We start from the raw sequence: 23,767 nt of genomic DNA, 5'->3' as shown, positions 1-23,767 counted from the left end.
TTCAGCACATGTGCAAGATGCTAACTTCTCTGGGGCTTCTTACAGCCTTGGAATGAAAATGCTTTAGTTCAGCTCTGGTTGTTATTTTAGAACTAGCTTTGACTACTCATTTTGGCATTGGGTTGGTCTGTAATTTCTCACTTTGTATAATGTCAGAAACTACTAGTGTCTTGCATAGGATTTTAGGAACTCTTCGGTCCTCTAGGAGTGCTTTTAATTAACAGGCTCAGGGGTGAATGGGAAGATCGAACATTAGCAAGAGCTTCACAGTCAGTAACAGTAGTGCCAGAAATGGCACAGGCTGTATACTGTGAAACTTGAAATTTCTCTTCTAGTTCTAATGTCTCCTAAAATGTGATTGTGTAAGTGTACTCTCTTAAGGTACCTTAAGGTGTCCTGACAGTATAAGAAGTTATTTTTAAGAAATCCCCTACAAGGAATTCAATATAAACCAATTTTAAGATTCAAATTGCAGGGTTATATGGGAGAAGTGGGCAGCCAAGACAAAAGGATGGAAGATGATATGTAGATAATCTTAAGTTAGCGTTAGTGAACATCATTCCAAATGCTTACTTGGAACCAGTGCTTTCTTTGAACTTAAATTTAAATCCATCAGACAAAGCCGCTCTTGATTTAATGGACTTTGCTTGCTCTGGGTTCTCTCATGTGTATTTTGAAGCTGTTTTTTTTTAAAATGTTTGTCTTGTTTTCTCTAATCCTTGTGTGTTTTGATATAAATATTTTCCTCATTGATTTTACAGAATCAAGGCTTATAAGAAGAACATGAATATGCTGGTTTGGTCAGCTTGCAGGTCAAATGAAGTTGTGAGAAGTACAGAAGAGAGAGCACTAGGTCTGGAAATAATTTCAAGGGGTTCTGGTAAAAGGGTACTCACCTTCCTCTTACTGTGCTAAAAATGAATCAAAACTTGTGTGATGTATGTATGCTTCGTATAAAAGCATTTCTAGAAGATTGTAATGCTCTTTTCCATGCATAAAGAACATTAAGTCCTCTACCTTAAATTTCATTGTGCTGTGTACACCATCTCTGTGCTCCTGATAAAATGTGGAGCTTAAGTTAGCATCTGTTTCAAGTATACTTCTTCAATGTTCTGAGCTTGTAAATTGTGTACTTCAGCGGGCAGGTCAAGAGAGCAGACAGGTTTTATCTGTATGTACTGTGTAAGAAACATTTTACTTCAAGTGGATCTGTCAGCAGAATTTTAATTTAGCATTGCAGAGAGAGCTTGTACTCAGAAATATCTGCTTGGGTGTTTCTGACTTAGAACACAAGTAAAAATTTGCTGATTGATTTATAACCAGCTATTTGTTTGAAGAAGAGGAAGAAAAAGGGATTAGAGTTATACTGTGTACACAATGTTTTATACCTGAAGTAGCTTGCAAGTTCTTTATTTAGAATCAATTCAGTGCTTCTTCCCCATCTTCCAAAAAAAAAAAATTGTAAAAAAAGTCATTACTTTGAATAGTACAGGTTGAAACATTTCCATTTTGTCTATGAAAAGCACTGCATTTCATGTGAAATGCAGAATAATAAAGAGTAAGGGTAGCTTAACCTACACTGCAATGTAATTTATCTTTGCTTTAAATTAAAATTGGTTCCAGTCCACATGAAGAGGAAATTTGAAATGTCCTGCTGTTTAAGAACACATTCATAATTTTGGGGGTTAACATATATTCTCTCTGCGTTATTAAAACTGCAGTGCATCTGACAGCTCTCACGGCACAGTATTAATTATTAAAGGTGTGTCCTGGGCTCAATTACTAGTACAGTAATTGTATTAGAGTCCTCTATCTCAAATGTGAGGCACTCTGGGTATGCTCGGGGTGGAACTTGCTTTCAGCCACACTAAATGCACCTTTTCTTGGGGCCACAAGAAAACGGTCCTTCAGCTTCATCTGTGCATCACCCCAGATTTGCTAGAGGTGGCTGGGGAAGGTCTGCTGGAGCCCCAGCCCCTTCCTCCCTGCCACCTCGGTCGTGGGCTGGCAGGTGGAGGGGGCAAGCAGCCAGATAGATGGCTGCCAGGTCTGGCCATGTGTCTTGGCACCCGGTTTGGTGCTAGGACCCAGGGTAGGACCAGCAGCAACTTGGCGCTGTAGCTTCACTGCCTTCTATTTAAAGACTGCCCTGAGTCAGGAGAAGTGAGAGCTGCTGGGGATGACAGTTGCTTCAGGCAACCCTGGGGAGGACAGGGTCGGGGGGTAAAAAATCACCGGCGAGGGCCTGAGCTAGAAGGGGCATGGAGGGGAATCGCAGTGCCGAGTGCGACAGGGCGTCTGAGACCTCATCCTTCGTAGAGGATGATGAAGAAGAAGAGGAAGAAGAGGAGGAGGAGGACGAGGAGGACGAGGAAGATGTAGACCCAGAGGAAGCAGAGGAGCTGACTAACAGGTACTGCCACCCAGGGACTGAGCCTTGGGAGGAGCTGGCAGCTGCACCCCAAAGCACCAGCCCAGGGGGATGCCAGGACTGGGGCGTGGTGCTGGTTTCAGTGCCTTTCCCCCTTCCCTTCCCCAGCCACTGCAGATAAAGTGGGGGGGGGGGGGGGGGGGGGAAGGGCGGGGGGGGGGGAAGGCGGGGGGGGGGGTCGGGGAGGGGGTGGCAACGTGGGGGTTTTTTGATGGGTACGGCGGTAGTTAAGTTTTGTGCAACAAGCGCCTGCCCTGAGTTCCCTGAAAGCTTTTCTATTTAGAGATCCTCTGGCATGCCAGCTCAAGTGGCATCTCCCTCTGCTCCTCCCTCTCTGGCTGACTCTTTGTCACATATCGATCTTAAATGCTCTGCAGATTTGCTTGTCAGGGAGGAAAATGGTCCAAGATTATAATGGCGCATTGACACTTGTTCCTTTTTATGTCCCTTTCTTCCTTCACACTTGTCCCCTCCCTCTTTAGTTTCTTCTTCCCCAAAAAAGGAAAAACTTGCTGTACGTGCTCGCCTCCACCAGCCACCATTTCTGTGGCTGATTTTTGGGGTGGAATGAGGAATATTTTAGCACTTTTGATTCCCCATCCCCCCTAGTAACTCTTGCACAGAGGCAGTTTGTTGTCCTAATATTTTGCTTGTACCGTCAGGAAAATAATGAGTGAGGCAGTGGCCCAGTGCCTGGTGCCTGGCCCCCTGCCCACGCGGGGTGCAGAGGGGCCTGCAGCCTGCCCCACACAGACAGGCTCCCCCGCCATGCCAGCCCTGGTGGTTTCAAAGAGACTCTGAGGCCTGGGCCACCTATTGGGTCACAAGATTTCTTCCTCATCTTGTGTAAAGCCTTTCAGGTTTAAGTTTTGGCTGGATACTGTTGGAAGAGCCAAAGACGTTAACGTGGATAGTTTAAGGTATTTCCAGAAACCATTTTTTTAAAGAAATTTGGGCCATACAGTTCTGAATACCTCAGTGCTATGGAGCCAGCCTGTGTTTACAAGCCACTCTGGGTGTACCGCATAGTTCAAAGCACTTTCTGACATTGCTGATGGTCACTGGGAGAAAAAACACGGAAGAAGAGAGGCAGGGGGTTTCTGCACAGCCCACCCCACCCCAAGTGCTGTGAGAGCAAAAGCCAAACAGGGAAACATAGCCCAGAACTGCAGGAAAACCTCCTTGCAGAAGGAACAGAGAGCTAGTTTTTCAAATGGGTGGGGGCGTGTAATGCCCCTTTTCTCACAAACGGAGATGTTGACTCTTCAGTCCTGTACTGGCAGGGAGAGGGGATACATGCCAATAAACACTGCTTGCACATGGCAGCAACCCTATGAAACAACCAGCTGAAGTCAGTGGAGTGGAGCTACTCGCTGCAGACAGCTAAAACACAACTGACTGGATATTTCTTAATGCAATCTGAAATTAAATGGCTAATAATAAAACTGCGATTGTGAAATGTAAGTGGGAATGGCTAACTTTTCTGCTAAAGGGAGGGAAATCTGTGTAGGCTTATTTCCACGGGTGCCTGTTAGGCAGCTCCCTGCAGCTGGGTCTTGCTTCTGGCTGGCAACTTCCACAACACAACTCAGGCATTACATCTTGCCACTTAATTAAATCACAGCTACCCTTCCCTTTAGGTCTCAGTTATATTAAACATTGCAGCATTTATCTCTGTCCTTAACCACCTTACTAATAAGAGAGGTCAGAGTCTAGCAGAGCGGTTTTAAGCAGCTTTTCTCAGTTGTAGCAGGGTATATTCAAATCCATTTGATTATTTTAATTAGGTTAAAGAAGGTATAAAATTTTGGGGTTGACAGGTATGGTAACTGCACAAGCACTCAGCAGTACCTTAGTAAAGTTAAATAAACCTGACGCTTTAAATGATTAAATTTTGTTGCTGCAAATGCCAGCAGTTGTTGAGCTTAAGGCTTCTCCTGCACCAAGTGCCTGGGCAAAGCTCCTGGGAGGTGCTGGCAGAGGAAAAACAGCCAGGTCGAGACCCTGGGATATACTTTCTCAGGCTGTAAGCTAATTATTTGTTGACAAACAGGTTTTCCGGCCCCTGTTGCAGAACAGATTTTTTTTATGTGTGCTTTGAAAACATAGCTTGGAGGCGGTGTAACCAATATGCAAGCTTGGCTGAAGACAGCCTGTCCTGGACCCTGCTGTCATTGATTTATTTTTAACAACCCCAAGCTCTCTGCTGCTTTTGTCTTCCTCCTCTGCATGAAGTTGAACAGCACCTGGTTGTGCAACATTGCAGTCAGTAAGAAGTTCCCCATTGGCTCCTATTTCCAACTTTCAAGCATACTAAACATTCTGATACCTATTTTATAAGAGAGTTATGCAGCAAGATAGATGGCCCATGGTCAGCCAGTGCCTGTGTGAAAGAAACAGAAGAGCCCTGGTGTTCCTCCAGGACACCAACCCCCAAGCCCTGACCAACCCACTCTGCTTCCACACCTGTCCCTCTACAGCAGCCATAGGGAATAAAATCCCAAAAGCTGCAGCAGAATTATGACTTTTCCCAAAATTTTAATCCAGAAAAGCAGAAGAAAAAAAAGCAGGAAAGTTTGGGTTTCACATTTTTATTACCCTTTTTAATGTAAGCTTTAAATAATTCAGTTTCCTAACACAGATTTTTATGCAAGTAATGAGACTAACATGCAGCAGCAGAACCTATTATAAAGATGTGATAATGCATTATATCCTTGCCAGCATAAATAACCCACTGGTCATGCAATGGGCTCATGCAATATTTTCTTGCCTTTGGTGTTTTGCTACCTGAGATGGACAGATCATGGCAGATGTCTTTGGTTTCTAACTCCAAGTAAAATTAGTCATCTAAACATGGAAAATATTTTGAAAGCCTGCATTGTGTGTTTTCAGGTAAATGTGAGTATGACATTAATAGGCTTTCATTTTTATGTTGGTAATGGTGAGAATTAAATCTAGCTATAGGAAAATAATTTACTGATTTACATACCCACTGGAATATCTGTGTCTCTAACAACTACGTGATGGGTGAGCTGCTCTGACACAGCTCTGTCACTCAGACCATTCCTGGCTGGTGTCCTTTTCAATGGTAAGGCCTCGAGATGTGTCTCTGTGCAGAGCTTACATAAAAATGGCTTGGCAGCCAATTTGTACATGTTTCCAGGTAGCTGGTTTGCCTGAAATGGTTACAGGCCTCATTTTAGCTATTCATTTAGTGGTGATTTAAGACCACTAAATGGGGAGAAAGACCTGGAGTTCTGGAATTATTTTTTCATACTTTTTTTTTTTTTTTTTTTTTTAAATGAAGCAGACCTTCCACAAGAAGAACAGAGGTGTGGAAGCTTTAGAGCCAAGTCTAGCTTAAAATAATTGGTGAAAGAGGTGAAACGGGAAGTACAGTGGAGAAGGGGACTGCCTGCCACGTGAGGAAAGCTGCAGCATCCAGGAGAGCGAAGGAATGGAATGATAGCAAATGGGATGCTGGGAAAGAAGTGGTGGGAAGGGGAGTGCTGGGGTTTTGTCTTCCCAAGGAAAACTTTGTCATACCCTCTTCAAAGTAGAAAAATATGTGGGGAAAGGCTGTGTGGTTTTAGTTCCCTAGACAAGGCAGCGCCTGCCTTGGGCCAGGGTGGAAGGGGCTGGCAGGGCCATTTGTTGGCCGCTGGCTGCAGGCGCAGCCTCAGTGAAGGCAAGAGCAGTGGAAAGCAGAGGCTTTTGATTGCCCTGCATGAGCCATTTTGAGTGCGGCAGGGCAGAGGCTGGAGCAAAAGGGCACTGGGAGCAGCTGTATGGGTGCAATGTTGAGGTGGGGGTGTTGCAGCAGGGTGTGGTGCAGCTGGTGATCCCACTGTGCGTCCCAGCTCCTGCAACAGCTGCAACCAGATGCTCCACATTTTGTTTCTTTTCAGCCTTGGCAAAGGTGTACATTGCAATTTGTGGATCTAAAATAACACTAGACTTCAAGAAGTTCCCCATTAGGTCTCAACAAAGTGATTAAATCCCTGTGTAAAGGAAGTCTCCCACCCAGACAAAAGTGTTTGTTCAATAACTGTGCTCTCTCCACAACCTGTACGATGGAGAATCCAGAATGCAGGAGCAACACAGACCTCTGAGGCACAGAGCTGCTGTGGTTTCTCAAGCAGCACCTGAACCTGTTTACTGGCAATGCCATCAGGCCATGCCACAACTCAATGTCTGGAAGAGACCAGCACCCCAGCAGGTTGTGCCCCTTCCCAGATGTGTCTTTGATGATACAAAATGTGTGAGACAGGCCCAGCTCCTGGCTCCCAGCTACTCTTAATGAAAATCAGCTTTGTAAGCAGTGAGCAGCTATCTTACTGCTTTTGGATAATTATTCACTTGAATTTGGACAGATGAATGAGCCATGGTGTTGCCAGAAGGGGCATCATCAATAGTAAAGGAAGTTAGCAGTAGGTTAACAAGTGAAAGGCTGGGTTTAAAATAGGGACTTCTGTAGCTCCTCATTCTCTTACCCTGAAGAAGGAGATGGACAGGCTATAGCCCTAGGCAATGCAGAGCAATAGGCAGAGACCTCGCTGAGCATACTGATTGCTGTAGGGGGAAGGGGGTAGCGTGGTGAAGGCAGAAACTGCAAGATTGTACAGAACAAAAGTGCAAACAGAGAGAAATAGAATATTTCCTTCAACTCGGAAGGCAAGCTTGCCAATAACAATTTCCACCTCCCTCGCACTGTGCCTGCAGGGCTGCAGTAGGAGCCTTCAGGGAATGAGAGAACTTGTCAGTATAGGCCACTGCCACAACCAGGACACCCGGGTCATTTTGTCTGGGTTGTTTTCAGCTTGCAAGGTGCTATGCAGCAAACAGCAACAAATTTTGATGATAACCAGGAGTGACGAGGTCTGATGTGAAAAGGCTGAAGGGAGACTCAGGAGGATTTTAGAAAGCTGATGGGCTGGCTGTGCTTCTCTGTGATGGTGCTGGTGTAGCACAGATGAACAGACCTCGGTCAGTGTGTCTGAATGCAACTGCTCTGGCAGCTGGGGAGGTGGAAACTCTTCCCTGCTATGATACGTAAGGGGACATGTGCCCAGCCTGCCAGGATGGATAGAAACCTGAAATCCCAGTGGACACAGCACAGAAGTTATAGTGAGAAGAAAGAAACGATAAGAAAGATTTGGTTTTGAGCTATTATGGCAGGAAGCATGAAACTGGTTGTCAGCATCTTCAAGAATCATGAAAGGTTTGAGTCAATGTCCTAGCAGTGAAAAAATAAACTGAAACCACATGCGCTGACAGGATGGGTTGTGAAAAGTCTACATGCAATGATGGCAGCACTGGCTTTTGTCCCTGGATGTCAGTGGCTTCATTATGCATTTATGGAGCTGAAATATTGCAAATGTCCTTTTGCAACGGCAGAAGCGAGTAGAGAGGGGTGTTTCAGCTACTACTGTGCAGCATGCAAATTGTATACAAAACTGTGGTAACATTTGGAAGTATATTGGAAGGAAATACTTATGTGCCTTTCATTCTGGTCTTAAAGATATAAAACACCAACTCATCGCACTGTAGAGGAATATGGGCTGTGACCATAACCTTGGAAATGAGAAAATGATGTGAATAATTCAAGCTTTTTGCATAAGCAGGGCCAGGGCAGCCCATTCTTATTCACACTATATCAGCTGAAGTGGGAGTGCTGCTCTGTTCTGCATGGGGTTTTATTTAATAACACTAGGTAGTGCAGAAAAATAGGTTTAACAACAGATTAAGGAGATTTAGAAGTTGAAAAATGTAAAAAACATATCAGTCATCTGTTATCATGGACTCACATAAGACCTGAAAGCTTCCTTAGTACTATTGCTATAGATTGATTTGATTTGATTTGATTTGATTTGATTTGATTTGATTTTTCTATGCCCAACTCAACCTGATGCCAAGCCGTGAAACTGCAAAGGAAAAGCTAACAGCAAAGTTGATATATATTTGCTTGCTTTGCCTCTTCCTCCAACCTGTAAATTTTATCTTATGGAGCTAGCCTCTTTAGTGAGTACTGCACCAAGACGGATAATCAGCTGTAGACCCTAGGGTTTCTATCTGTTTGAGGGCTGGGTTTGGTATTGTTTTTGGTTTTGGGGAGTTTTGCTAAGGTGTCATTACTTAGTATTGCACTGCCAGGCTCACTTTGAATTGTGGGCTTTAGTCCAAGCTATCCTGCTAGTCACAGTCTCCAGGCCAGCCCAGTCACCACAGCTGGCTTTAAGCCCCATCATTGGACTTCGATACCTTGTTGTCCCTCCACTGCCTGGTCAGGCTGCTGTCCCACAGGGTGACTTCAGTTTTCAGTTAGCATTGAGGACATCAGAGATTAGATAGTCTGTGTATAAGTTTGCATAGACCTCATCATGGGCCAGCCAAGGGCAACCCTTCTTGTTCTGTGCTCTGGAGAGCAAATTCATGGAAAGGTAAGGCCAGCACTGCTAGTATCAGTATTACCTTTTTGTTTCTGATAGGTACTGAGCAGTTTTGCTGAGTGCCCTTCACAAAAACCTTACAGTTCAGAGAGTTTGCTTGATGGAGCAATTATAGCTCTCCTCAAGATTTCCTCTTCTCCTCCTTCAAAGACCTCTGCATTCTGCCAGGCACTTGGTGCCCTCTAGAGTGATGCCAGTTGCTCCTCAGAGGTGTCCCCTGCCTCTGCAGCCATCTCTGGTACCCACGTGGTGCTGGGTCATAGCCTATGGCAGTTGGTGAGACAGATTCTCTGATCCCATGGTCAGGAGCCAGATATTTTTCACTGCAGTTGAAGAAGCACTTTATTCCAATCACCTGGAAAGTGACCCTTCCCTCTGTTCAGTGGAAGAAAGATGTTGTGTGGCCATAGGTTTGCATCCTTCCACGGGAGTGAAAGAGAATTCACCACTCTGCTCTACTGAAGCCTCTGCCTTTGCCAGCAGATACTCTGCCTTCCTTTCCATTGGCTGCTATTATGATTTCCCTAGATAAACTACTGTCCACTCAAGAAGTATCAGGATTGAGTATTGATTACCTTTTCTATTTTTTTTAATTACTTACAACCCTAAAAATATTTTTTTAAAAAATATGTCTTTTAATTGATTTTGCTATTCTTCACACTCTTATTTCTAAGCTGTTTTTCTAATGTTTCTCAGAAAAGATTTCTCCAGCCTTTTTTTTTTTTTTTATTGAGAGAGATTTGATTGCAGTATATGATAGTGTACTGATTACGTATCCTAAGGTTTAAAGTTAGCTTTATAAATCATTGTTATTTCATTTGAGGAGGGCTTAGTATATTTTTTTATTGTTGAATGCATTCTAAATTACTTCGTAAAATATGTGGAGCGCTTAGAGGATGAAACATATCAAAAGACATTAACAAACTAGCAAATAGATTCTCTACCCCTTTGAGAACTAATAATCATTTACTCTTGGGCAAAGCAAGTGTGGGTGCTATTGAAACACTGACAGTATCTTGTAAGTGTGTAATGCAAGGTTTAAATTATACCGTGAGATAACCATGCACTGGCAATAGCCCCAGAATCAGCTCAATCTCACACTGGCTAAACAAGGTCAGATCAAAGACTTTTTTTCCTGCATTGTCAAGAGCATTTAAACACCTGTCCTTCACTGAAATAACCTTGCAACGTGCAGCTTTACAAAACTATCTAAAATGGATGTCAGATGAAATATGACTTTCCTTATGCAAAATTTATGCACAAGCAGTATTTTTTAAAACCTTGAAAATCAGTTTTGCTTTAATGCAAATATTTAGATTTTACTGCAAAAATTTAATTTGTTGTGTGTTTTTTACAGCTCTTTTTTTCTTTGGTTTTTTCTGTTTTTAGTTTAAAAGATGTTATCCAAAATGAAGATGTGAAACCCAAGCTGCAGTACATCATGACTAACCCTTCCTTTTCTATGGTAACAGTTCAAAGTGAAGACAGTGGGATAACCTGGGAAACTAGCTCAAGCAGATGTTCTACTCCCTGGGCCTCAGAAACTAGTATGACTTCTGACCTTTACAGTATGGAAAGTTCACCGGTAGGTTCTCCTCCAGGAAAAGTTATCTTTATTATGGATGAAGGTAAGATTGTTCGGAAAAGGAAGCGCAAATCTTCAAATAGGGTGCCAATGGCTACAAGACTGAAGGGAGGCCTGGGCAGTAAAAAACGTGACTCTTCTGGAAGGCAAAGGCAGGAACCAAGAACTGTCCTAGGAGATGTGCAGGCAACAGTGTTAAATGTTGAACAGATGGAAGTACAAGACACAGATGAGGAAATGTTGGATGACGAAGAAGATCTAGAGAACATTGCAGAAGAGCCAGTAAAACGTGCTCCGATAAGGTCAATATTTAGAGAGAGCAGACTGAGAAAAGTAGGGCCGATCCTTGGAGGACCAGTACAAGCTAGAATCCAGCTGTTCAACTCAATTTTTGGAGGGACTGAGCCAGCCCCTGAAACATCGGAGAAAACCAGAATTCAGAGAAGTAACTCAGTTTCAGGGGATTCTGAACAGTTCCTTGAAACATCAGTAAAAGAAAGATTGCAGATGTTCAGTTCACTTTCAGAAGCAACACATCCAAAGCCTTTCCAGACAGCAAGAAGTAGAAATCTTCAAACACCATCAGAGAGAAGAAGGGAGCAAAGACAACAATCCACAGCACAAGCAAATCAAAGCGATTCTTCACCAACAAGACCTCTTGAAAACTGGCTTACTAATAAAGGTGGTATTTCATCTGAAAATATTAAACCCATTAAAACGAAAGATAAACCAAGCAGATTTTCACACTTTGGTGCAGAAACAACTCTTCAGCATGAAGAAAGAAAAGACAGACAATCCTTTTTGGAGGCTCCAGATCAGGTACCAGGACACTCACTGAAGTCCTGCCCTCCTGAAGAAGGCAGGAAACAGCAAAGTTATTCACCTGCAGACAAAATGTTAATAACAGAGCAAACAACCTCTGTTTCATTAGAGTCTGATGATAAAACAGAGAAACAAGCACCACTGCTCTCAGCTGAAAATGCAAACAAGAAAACAGACCAATCCCTGCTGACAGCATCAGATCATCTGGAAGAACCAGAGGAGCAGGAAATTCAGCCCAGTGCTGCATCACAGTCTGTTTCAGCAGATCTTGTTAATGAGTTAGAAAGACAAGGTACCCAAAGTACTTTGCCTATAGCATCCATGTCGGATCATCCTGGGAGGGAAGCACAGAAGTCAGCTGTTCAGTCTTACTTACCTAGTGCTCCATCAGATAAATCCAAATATTCCACTCTTTCTGAAACAAGGCAGGAGGATATTATTCCTCAGTCATCAGGAACTGCACAGGCTGAGTCTGAATATATGTTTTTACCACACTCTGAAGATGAAACAGAGAAGCAAGAAACTGAATGTCAGCCACCAGTAACTGCACTGCCAGAAAGTGAGCCTTCAGGTCTGTTGTATTCTTCCAAAAAAAAAGAGGATCAAAAGATCCCACCACTTGAAATCCAAAATGTTCACTTAGAGAAGCAAACAAAGTCCAAACAAGACTTTTCCTCCTCCCTTCAGGAAACAGAGGAGCAAGGGATTGCACTAAATACACCTATTTCTGAAAAAATAGATTCTAAATATCTTGGAGTTTCATACCCTACCCACACAGAAACAGAAGAAACTGAGAAAACTCCAGCTACAAATAAAGCAGTAGATTTGGATCACCCTGATTTTCCCATTGAAACAAACGAACAAGCAGAGCGTGTGCAAATGGAGATGGAGCATCCAGATTTCTCATATCCCAGCAAAGAAATCAGAGAATCAGAGAGAACACAGATGGAAACAGAGCATCTGGGCTTCTCTTTTTCCAAGGAAGAAACAGAGGAATTGGAGGGTGCACAAATCGAGATGGAGCATCCAGACTTTTCTTTTTCCAGGGAAGAAATGGAGGAACCCAAAAGTGCACAACTGGAGATGGAACATCCAGCTTTCTCTTATGCCAGGGAAGAAATGGAAGAATTGGAGAGTGCACAATTGGAGACCAAGCATACAGATTTCTTATACTCCAGAGAAGAAGCAGTGGAATCGGAGAGTGCAGAACTGGAGGCAGAATATCCAGAATTGCTTTTTTCTATGAAAGAAACAGAGGAACTGGAAAGTGCTCAACTGGAGACAAAGTGGTCCGATTTCTCATATTCCATAAAAGAAACAGAGGAATCAGAAAGTTCACAACTTGAGAAAGAGCGTCCAGACTTTTTTCCCAAGAAAGAAACAGAAGAATCAGAAAGTGTACAGCTGAAGATGGAGCACCCAGATTTCTCATATTCTGGAGAAGAAATGGTGGAATCAGAGAGTGCACAGCTGCAGACAGAGTATCCAGACTTTTCTTTTTCCAGGGAAGAAATGGAGGAATCAGAAAGTGTACAGCTGGAGACAGAGCATCCAGATTTCTCATATTCCAGAGAAGAAATGGTGGAATCAGAGAGTGCACAGCTGGAGACAGAGTATCCAGACTTTTCTTTTTCCAGGGAAGAAGTGGAAGGTGCACAGCTGGAAATGGAACATGAGGGGTTTTCACTTTCCAGGGAAGAAACAAAAAAACAAACACGTGTTCCTTTTGAACTGGAACAACCAGAGTCTTATTCCCCTGAAGAAGCAGAGCAAGAAAAAACAGCACCGCTTGCACCAGTACCGTCAGATTTATCGTGTTTGATGGAAAAAGCAGAGAAAGAAAACACCACTGAATTCCAGTGGTCAGTACATCCAGATATATTTGATTCCATGAGAAGAGCTGAAACAGAGCAAACTGGATATCAGGAAACAGCACATTCAGATTTACTCTATAACATGAATAAAACAAAGCAGCAAAAATTGGCACAAACAGATTTGGACAATTCTCTTATGTCAGATTTTAGTGACAAAGGACAACAGCTGCAGCCTGTACAGCAGCATTCACAACCTGGAGATAAGTTGTATTCCTGTCCCAAGGGAGTACAAGGAGAAACTACTCCACTGCAGTCAGAGCATCCAGTTTTGTCATATTCTACTGGAGAAGAACAGCAACATAAATTCTCACAGCTGAGGGCAGAACAGCCAGAGACATTGAATCGCACTGGCAAAACAGAGCAACAGAAAGTATTGCAACCAAAGCTGGAACAAGAAGATTCACCATATTCCCAGGGAGAAACAGCACAAGAAGCTGTACAAGGAGACTTAGAAGGTCCAGAGCCATCATGTTTCGTTAGTGAGGCAGAGCAATGTGAAAACGTACAACCAGCTTCAGAAAATAGGGATTTCTCATTTACCACTGGAGAAGTAATGCAAAAAGGAGTGGAGTCAGGATCTTTAGGGTCCCTACATTTGATTGACAGAGCAAAGCCCTGGGAAATGTCACAAACAGAGCAAGAGCAGTCACTTGACTCCTGTTCCGCTGCTGGTAGTCATCAACAAGAAGCACCACCACTGGATATGGTGCAGCCAGATAGATCATATTCTTTTGGCAGAATGGAACAACAAGATATAGTAGAAAGAGAGATGGAACAGCAGGAAACAGCCCAACAAAAAGCTAAGCAAACGGGAATGGTGTGTTCAGATTTGTCAGAAACCTGGGAGAAAGAAGAGCCACTGGTCACAGACCAAATTAATTTGGTACATCAAGAAATAGCTCAGCCAGAGCTGGTGCATCCGTCTTTGCCGTATTCTTTCAGTGAAGAAATGCAAGAAGAAATGCAAACAGAGCCAGCATATCCAGAACAGACATTTTATGTAAGTACAGAAATGCAGGAGGAAATGACACACCGCAAATCAGAACAAGCATTTCTTTCATGTTTTACTAGCAAAACAGAACAACAAGAAATAATACACCCAGAACAGGAGCAAATATTTTTACCATCTTCCACTGGAAAAGAAGCTCCACTGGAAAAGGAAATGAGTTCAGAATATCCAGATACTTCGTATTTCCTTCATGAAACTGAACAACAAAAAAAGATGAAACATCCAACCTTACCACTGATGAAACATCCAACCTTACCACTGACGAAACAACCAGATTTTTCATGTGACAGTGGTGAAACAAGACCAGGTGACATCATAGAGCAGGAGTCAGGACATCCAGAGCTTTCATACTCCATGGGAGAAACACAACAACAATTAGAACATTTGGATTCATCAGGAAACCTGGATGAAGCAGTACAAGATGAAAGTATGGAAGTAGAATCTAAATGCCCAGATTTATCTGATGTCCAAAGAAACCAGCAACAAACTTCACAACTAGATTCAAAATATCCAGATTCATCATTTACGTTTGGTAAAGCCAAAGAACAAGCAACTCAAGACTTTGAATCTAAATATCAAGAATTGCCTAAAGTGGCCCAAAAAAGACCTTCTGCAGCACAAATAGAGTCAAAACATCCAGATTTGACATATTGCCCTGGCAAAGCAAATGAGCCGGAAACTGCAACATGGGAAATGAAACATCCTGATTTGTCACATTCCACTGAGACAAACTACCAAGAAGTGGTAGTGTTGGATAAGAAACACAGAAAAGTTTCTGTTGGCAGAGAAAATCAGCAGCAAACCACAAAACAGCAGATAGAGCAAGAAAAGTTATCACTTTCTCCTGGTAAGACAGAGCAATTTAAACATGCCCAGGAGGACTTGGAACAACCAGATTTATCATTTTCCTTTCACAGGCCAGATGATGAAATGGCACCACCAGAGGCAGAGCACACTGATGTGATATATCCTCTGGAGAACACAGAGGTGCAACAAAGAGTGCAACAAGAAACAGAGCAAACTTACCCCTTTGGAAAAGCAGAACAAAAAACAGTTCAGCGGGAAGTGGAAATTCCAGATTTGGCCCATTCTGTGGGTATAGCAGCAGCAGAAGAAGAAACGGCAGAACCATGGCAGAGACATTCTGACTTGCCTTATTCTGATTTGAAAATAGGAGGACTGCAAAGTGAAAAGCTGAAACCTGAACACCCTGGCCTAGCATGTTCCCTGGACAAAGTGCAGGAAATGAACAAGCAGAAGTTGGAACAGTCAGGTGCCTTGGATGTTCATGACAAAACAGAGCAAATCCCACCTGCCCAGCTGGAGCTGGGCCACGCACACGTGGCATCCCCTGCCAACAAAGTGGGGCAGCGAGGAATGCAGCACTCAGCCTCAGGGTGCCCAAGTGAGGAACAGTCTGCCAGCAGAGCACAACATCCACAAGCTGCAGAAGAGAAACTAGGAGCTCTGCAGGCATCATCTCATGGTGGAAAAGCAGAGGAAAGAGAAATGACAAAGCCAGAGCCAAAACATCCTGATTTGTCATATTCCATTGATAAAACACAAACAGAAGAAACCACACAACTGGTGTTAGGAAAATCAGATCTACCAAGTTGGCCTGGCAAAACAGAGCAAGCACAAACTGCACAAGAGGAGCAGCCAGGCTTCTTGCTTTCTTCCAAAAAAGCTGCGCAAGGTAAGAAAGCACAGCCAGGACTGGGACACTCACAGTTACCTCATTCTGCTAGTGAAGCAGAACAAGAAGCTGCACTTGCAAAATCAAGCTGTTCAGATTTATCTGCTGGCAGATCAGAACGCCATGAAGTCATACAACCAGAGACAGAAATAATGGATTTATCAAGTTCAACTGGTAAAACACAGCAACCTCAGATTGCTGAAGTGGATTTGGTTTATCCAGATTTATTGCATTCCAGTGGCAAAGTACAACAACAGGAAAAGTTTCCACCAGAGCAGGAACAACCAGGTGATTTCTCATCATCTCTCAGCAAAGAAGAGCAATGGGAAGGTGTAGGAATGCAGACAGAACACCCTGAGCTGCAGTGCTCTGTGGGGAAAACAGAAGGATTGCAAAATTCACAAGCAAAATCAGAGTATGCAAATTTGTCATTCCCTGTTGACACTGCAGAAACTCGTAAAACAACACAAGCGAAATTGAAAGAAGACAATTTGTTGCATATGTCTGTTGAAACAAAGCCATCATGGCCTGCCCCACTGGAGTCTGAACATCCAGATGTCTCGGATGCTATGGGCAAAGTACTGCACCCTGGTGTGTCCTGTGCTTTTAGTGAAGAAAAAACAAGTGCACATCTGGAGGTCAAACAGGAGAGGGGAAGCTATACATTACACCCAGAGGAAATAGTACACCTGAAACTGGAGCAGACAATGTTTTCAAGTTCTCATGGCACAGCAGAGCAACCACATAGGGCCACACTGGAAGGGGAATTCCCAGGTTTCCTCTATTCCTCTGGCAAAAAAGAGCAACAAGAAATGGCAAAACTAGAGTCAGAACATTCAGATTTATCATACTCCACTGATGAGACACAACAACAAGAAACCACAAAACTTGGGTTAGGACTACCAGAATTATCTTGTCCTGAGGAGACAGAGCAACCACAAATTGCTCAAGTGGAAGCAGAGCATCAGGATTTACTGCATTTCACTGGCAAAAGAGCATGGCGAGGAACAGCACAACCAGAGGTTGAGCAGCCAGATTCATCGTATTCCAGTGACCAAGTAGGGCAGCCACTAGCTACACAACGGATATCAAAGCAGCCTGTAACACCCTATCCCATTGGAAAAACAGAGCAACAAGGAAGGGCACATCCAGAACGCGAACTTCCTGGTTTATCTTATGCCATTTGCAAAACACTATCACAAGAAGCAACACAAATGGACTTAGGGGTACAAGATTTAACGTATGCCCTTGGTAAAACAGATGAAATGCAAACTGCGCAAGGTGGACTGGAACATACAGGTTCATTGTATTCTTCTGACAAAAGAGAAGAAGAAATGACGTTGCCAGCATTGCAACATCTGCAGCTGTCTTACCCTGTTAGAGAAGTAGAGGAGGAAACTATTTATCAGAAATCAAACTATCCAGATTTGTCATATTCTATTGTTCAACAAAAGCACCATGAAACTGAGCAACCAGAGGTGGAAGAAATGGACTTATCCTATCCAACTGGCAAATCAGAGCACTCACAACCTGCCCAAGACTTACTGCAACAGCCAGAGCTTAAGGAGTCCTTCAGCCAACTGGAGGAAAAAAGAATGGCTCAGCCTGGCTTTTTGCACTCCATTGGTGAAGAAAAGCAGAAACCAGCTTCACAATTAGAATTAGTGCAGCCAGGTTTATCACATTTGCTTGGTGAAAGAGAAAAACAGGAAATGGCACGAGCAAGGTTCATGCCTTCTGATTTTTCATATTCCACAGGAAAATCAGAGCAGTTGCAACCAGAACAGCTAAAATCAAAACATCTAGATTTGTCTTATTCTCTTGGCAAAGCAGAGACTCATGGAATGAAGCCACCAGATTTATTGTATTCCTGTGGCAAAGCAGAGCAGTCACAAACTGCCCAGCTGGAGCATCTGCAAACATTGTCTTTCACAGGTGAAACGGAGCGGGGGGATGGGGCCCAAGCTGAACGGCAGTGCATCAATTTGCAGTCCTCCGTTGTTGAAACAGAGCAACCAGAAACACCTTCTGTATCACATACCTTTGGCAGGCCTGAGGAGCAGGGAACCACACAACTGGACTTTGAGCAATCAGATTTATTAATTCCTACTGACAAAGCAGAAAAGCATGATTTGGCCCTGCTGAGAGCAGGACGTTCAGAGAAGCGAGGCAGTGGGGCTACTTCATCTCCAATTGCTCAGATGGAAACTGAACAACAAGAATTATCCTTTTCCACTGAGGAAGCAGAGAGTCAAAAAATTCAACCATATTCCTCTCCTACTGAACAAACACTGTCTGTACCTGTGGGTGTTTCACATTCTGTCTCTGAAACAAAATCAGAAAGAGGTCCAAAGTCTCCACCTGTAACTGGAAGCCTGTTGCCCAAGCACTTAGAGTTATCAGAGCAGTCAGAAACTTCCCAATCTGAGTCAGGTTTCTTAGCAAGAAAAGAAGCAGAGAATAAAAAAAGTCATATACATTTGCCTGTGGCTGCACAGTCAGAGGCTGAACACATAATTTTACCTGAAACAGAGAGAGAACAGACTCCACAGTACTTCCACACAGCTATACAATTAGAATCTGAACAATTAAATTTATCATATCCTACAGATAAAGCAGAAACTCTAGAAAGTCAAGATTATTTATCTTTACCTTCAAAAACAGAGTTTGAATCTTCAGTTCCATTTTATTCAGCTGATGAAACATGTCAGCAAGAAATTCCACCTTATTCAAAACCAGCCTCTGAGTATTTGGTTCCCACATTGTCCCTTGCTGAACAAGAAAAGCAAAGCATGCAGGCTCAGTCTACACAATCAGAGTGTAAACATGTAATTCCACCACATGATGAAAAAGAATTGCAAAAAATTCAGCTCCCTTCACCTAAAACAACAAGCTTGAAGACAGTGCAGTTAGAGAGTGTGTCTCTAATGCATACACAAGACCAAGACAAGCAAGAATCTCAAGATCATTTGTTGGACACAAAATATTTGTCATCAGAGCAGAGAAGAAATCCCTCCAGATTCACTACTAAGCAGGATAACCAAGAAATGCAACCTGATGTGGGGACCATGCCACGGTCAGTGACCACAGAGTCAAAGATGACTGCTGTAGCAGGCCAGCAAGCAGTGTCATCAGATTCATTTTTACCTTTTCATACATTACCTGAACAGCCAGTATCAGTGGCTTTCATTGATGATGAAGAGAAACAAAATATACCTTCATCTTTGTCCGACATAGTAGGCATGTTTGGAAAGCAATCTAACATCGTTTCAGGCATTTATTTTAAAGGAGAGGATAGATGCAAAATGCAACAAGATTTTGCAGATCAAAACCATACGTCCTTAGAGTCTGTGGGAGCTGTTTCATCAGATGTTGTTTATGAAACTGTGACACACAAAACTCAGCATCATTCCAGTGAACAGGGCAGCCTTTCTTCAGCAGAGATGAAGTCTGTTATCTCTAGTTCTGATCAAGAGGAGAATCCAGATATTCCATCTCTTGCGCTAGCCAGCTGGCTGACAGAAGAGGTGGAAGCTCGCTCAATTAGTCCAATAAGAGCTGCAGAAGCAAGCAGGCAAGGAGTTCAGCTTTCTGCAAGTGAAGCTTCTGATTTTGGATCAAAACAATTCCCAGCTGGAAGCTGCACAGAACTTGCAGTTCATGGTGCTACAAAAAATAAAGATCATACGTTTAGAGCTTCTGATTCAGTGTCAAGTAAAATTTCCCACGAGATGTCCTCAGACTCCAGAAACAGAACACAAAGGTATAATTTACCAGCTCTGGTAGGAGATAATCCAGGTCCAGACAAAGTTTCAGAGCATGAAACCAGCAGTGGAAATCCTCAAAAAATGGAAGCAACACAACATCCAGAGGTAGACAATGTGTCTGAAGTACCTGAACATTACCTGAGAGGAGAAGAGGAAGAAATGGAACATGCGAGCACTGTAGAAGGCACTCAGCATGCTCCAGAGACTACTGAACAAAAAGATATATTTAATATAATATCAGAAGGTTATGAAATACTCAATATTCATGCTTCTACACATATTTTTTCTGTTGATGAAGAAGAAAGTAAACACATGGTAGATAAACTAGAATACTTGGAAACAAATCCTTCATATAAAAGAAAATCAGCTGATGATGGCCATAGAGCCCTAGCTTCTGGAACAATCACAGAAATTTCAGAAAGCTCATTGTTGGGAAAGCCTGCGAGTGATGAACTAAAAGAATTGATCAAAAATGATGATGTTGAGGAAACTGGAGAAACACAACAAGAAAATCCTGTTTTGCCAGAAAATGATAATAATGTGGTGTTGGATCCTAATAATGGTATGGCCGATATGGATTATTTTGAAAAATATACATTGATTGATGACAAATCCCCAGTTAAGCCACATTTTGAAAGACCAAGTTCATTGTTTTCTGTGACAGAAGTTCCCCACGAACCTGTGGAAGAAGCCACAACTTTTAAAGAAAGCACCGAGGCAGATACTTTGGAAGAGGAATTCTCCTTACTTGAGGATCTGGATGAAGTCTTTTATGGTACTGTGAAAGGAGAAAGCAAAATGCAGTCCTACGCAGATTCTCCAAAACCTTTACCTCTGCAGAAACCAATTGATATTAGCAGTAAAAAGGTTACAAATGTAGAAGATGAACAGAAGTCACCAGGGACCCCACTGTTTGATTCTGAAGAAGGAGTGCTAGAACGATCTCTATTGTTTCCTACCACTGTTGCTGCAGTTAATCCAGAGCTTCTAGAGGAGCCACCTGCTCTGTCATTTTTATACAAGGACCTCTATGCAGAAGCAGTAGGAGAAAAAACAAAGGATGGGACTCCCTCTGATGAAGAAAGTGGTAATTCTAATGCATCTTTTCCTAGTAGAAATTCAGACACAGATGATGGAACAGGAATGTATTTTGAAAAATATATTCTTAAAGATGAAATTCCAAGTAAGGCCATAGGGCCTCAAAAGTATCAGATACCGGAGGATGAGTCCTTTACTGGAGGAATTTCAGTTCAGAGTTCACAGGACAAACAAAAGCAGGGGTCTGGTGATCTTCAATGTGTCAGAACTGAGGTTCTGCCAGAAAGGGGTGTTGTGGAGAGAAAAAAAGTTCAGGTTGACTGTAACATTCAAGCAACAATTTGTAAACCAATGCATGCCATTCCTTTTGGAAGCAAAGTCATTCCTTCAGGTGCAGCAACTGATACCACTGAACAAAGAGAAGAAGAAAATGTACCTGTAGAAACAACTGAGGAGTTACCAGATCAATCAAGTCAACAAGCCTATAGTCAACTAGTGGATTACCAGAGAGCTGCTTATCAAGAAGCTGGTAATAAGCAGGAAGAACAGCATGACATAACAGCCGTTCCTCAAATGGAAAAATATGTCCCATATGTCAGAACTCCTGTTGAAGACAGTGAAGATGATCAGTATACTCAGGAAAATCTTTCCTGTATCCCTACCATTCAGCAAACAGAGAAGCCAGACTTGCAAAGAGAAGAGCACCACTCTGATATTTATGAAGATCTTGCTGAGTCAATGGACTATGATGTAATTACACAAGAAGAACTCTTGCAAGATGAAATATCATCTCAATTGACACATGAGGAGCTGTTATTTGAAGACAGGGACTCTTTTGAGCATGCTGGTGATAGTTATGAATTTGTTAATGAGCCAGAGCAAAGAACACCTGTTGAGCTTGAAGATTCAGGCTTTGTGGTTATGTATCCTGAAAAATCAGCAACAAACATTCCTCAAGTTGAGAGCCCACAAAGAGAACTGAAGAAAGCACAAGCAGACACATATTGTTACCACTGTAAGTGCCCAATATCTGCTATTGACAAGCTTTTTGGAGAACATAAAGACCATGAAGTCACAACACTAGATGATGCTGCAAACAAGATGAAGGTAAGAATTAGTTTGGGTGGTGGAAGGGGCTACTGAGGCTAATTTCTCCAGACCTCCTGTGTTGTCAGGGGAGAGGCTTCAAAGAGCAGTCCAGAGGCTAAGTCACAGTACTTACAAAATAAAAACTATTCCTAAACACCTGTTAGTGATCTTGAACAGAGACTGTCTTATTAAGGTGTTCTCTGGAGTCCTAGGCTTGCTAAGCTGGTATTTTTGCTTGTTCAGAAGTTTGAATTACTTTGTTTATATGTAGCTGCTACCAAACTTTCCATCTTTTAGATTTCTCACCTGTAAGTTTATTCTGGTTTGTATGTGTAGAGGAAGAAATGGGAAGAGTGTTGTTTCTATGAAAAGAAAATTTTAGTAACAGCAGCTTATTTCACTTAGCAAAGTACAGAAACCTTCTTATGTGGGGACCAGTATCATCATGAAGTGTTCCCTGTCCCGGCTACAGGTGTTTGTTGCTTGGAGATGTTGTATGAGTTGCAAAGTTCACACAGTTTTGTTGATATGCCTTCTTCATTTTCTGTTCAGTTCGTGTTCATCTATGCCAATAGTGGTTTAGCTGTAGCACAGGTAGGAGTTTGGCAAGTCCTACTTCCCACTATCTCTAAGCTGTACCACTCTAAAAGACAGAAAGAATTGCCCTCCATTTCAGTAGCCTAGTCCTTTGCTATCAATACTAGTGAAAATGCTTTTGTTTCTGTGGAAGCTGTTCCTCATTAAATTGTAGTTCTGCTTGTGAAAACAGCATGCATGTGATGTCTCGTTTTTCCCATATCAGATTTGTTCATGTACAAGTATAAAGATGTTCCTTTCTTGGTCACCAGCTACTTAATCTTGTAGTTGACTGGCTCAGTATTAGATCAGACATATGTATATACATGGTTGATAGAGGGTCAGTCTGTTATTTAACTCGAAATTTAGACAAAATATGTAAATATCTACAATGAAAAACAAGAAAGAATTTGAAAAACAAAGTATGTTACAAATTGTTAATGAAACAGGGTCTTGGGAGGACTAGACACCATAAATAATGTCAAGCTGGGGCATAACAAGGTAACTCAAGGAGAACCAAATAGTTAATGAGACAAACAGAAAATTACTTGAACTATGTATCCTAATCACCATACTAAAAGATCCACCCTGAGCGAAGAGAGCCCCCTACTAACAAAGCCCCCTCCCCACAAAACATAGGAGGTGAAAAAAAAAGAATGCTGTACCTTTAAATGGAGACAAGGCTCATAAGAACAAATGAAAATTAAGTGACTAAACATAACAGTAAACAATTGCTCAAAGTGTATAGAAAATTTTACTATGTGCCAGCTTTGTGGATTTCCTACCTAGCACCCATCTCTGTGCAGACATGCAATGAATAGGTACCTCAGCTCTGTGTGTGAGATTGGCTTTTTGCACACCAGGTAACAAACTATGTTTGTGAAACAGCAATCTCACCCCCGGAACCTGAAAGGTGAAGTCTGTTTCATGTTCATTTGATGGTAATACAGATTGTGCGTCATCTCACTAAAATTCCAGAAGCTTGTATCGATGGTATTTACGTTAACTTTATGTTAACTCATCTGCAAAAAAAGAGAAATTTAAAGTAGTAAGAGTCAATGTAGAAGTTTCAAATGTCAGTATTTACAAACTATCTCCATGGTGTACTGACATATGACAGCAGAGTTTCTTTTTATATGTGGCCATTCATGCTTGACTTAGAAATGATAATCAGCCACCAGTAAGTCAGCAATAAAGTCACAGACCCCAACCATAACTCAACGGTACCTGCACTGCAGCAAGTCAAGCCACAAATAAACATCCCATTATACCCCTCCCTGGCTGTGGAACATGGACATGAAGCCAATATTAAATCTGGCTACAACACAGACTTGGCTTCACATGATTTTTAGGGGTCAGGGCTCAGGTTACCTTGACACAGCACTTGTATGTTTCTTGTTACTTCTGTGCAATTACTGTGAAAACTTTAAG

General features: G+C 42.4%; 1 protein-coding gene across 1 annotated transcript in view; it reads left to right on the top strand.

Moving 5' to 3' along the window:
• Nucleotides 1-2,180: 2,180 nt before the first annotated feature.
• CMYA5 (cardiomyopathy associated 5) overlaps nucleotides 2,181-23,767 on the top strand; it is a 46,369-nt gene continuing 24,782 nt past the window's right edge. Inside the window, exons 1-2 of the mRNA XM_055699178.1 lie at nucleotides 2,181-2,413; nucleotides 10,270-21,778. Of these exons, the coding sequence (XP_055555153.1) occupies nucleotides 2,262-2,413; nucleotides 10,270-21,778 (11,661 nt within the window). The 5' untranslated portion in view covers nucleotides 2,181-2,261. The remainder of the gene's footprint in view (nucleotides 2,414-10,269; nucleotides 21,779-23,767) is intronic.

The sequence above is a fragment of the Falco cherrug genome, chromosome Z, assembly GCF_023634085.1.
Source record: "Falco cherrug isolate bFalChe1 chromosome Z, bFalChe1.pri, whole genome shotgun sequence".
NCBI lineage: Eukaryota > Metazoa > Chordata > Aves > Falconiformes > Falconidae > Falco > Falco cherrug.
The sequence above is the reverse complement of the archived record's forward strand: the minus strand, read 5'-3'. Positions and strand labels throughout refer to the sequence as shown.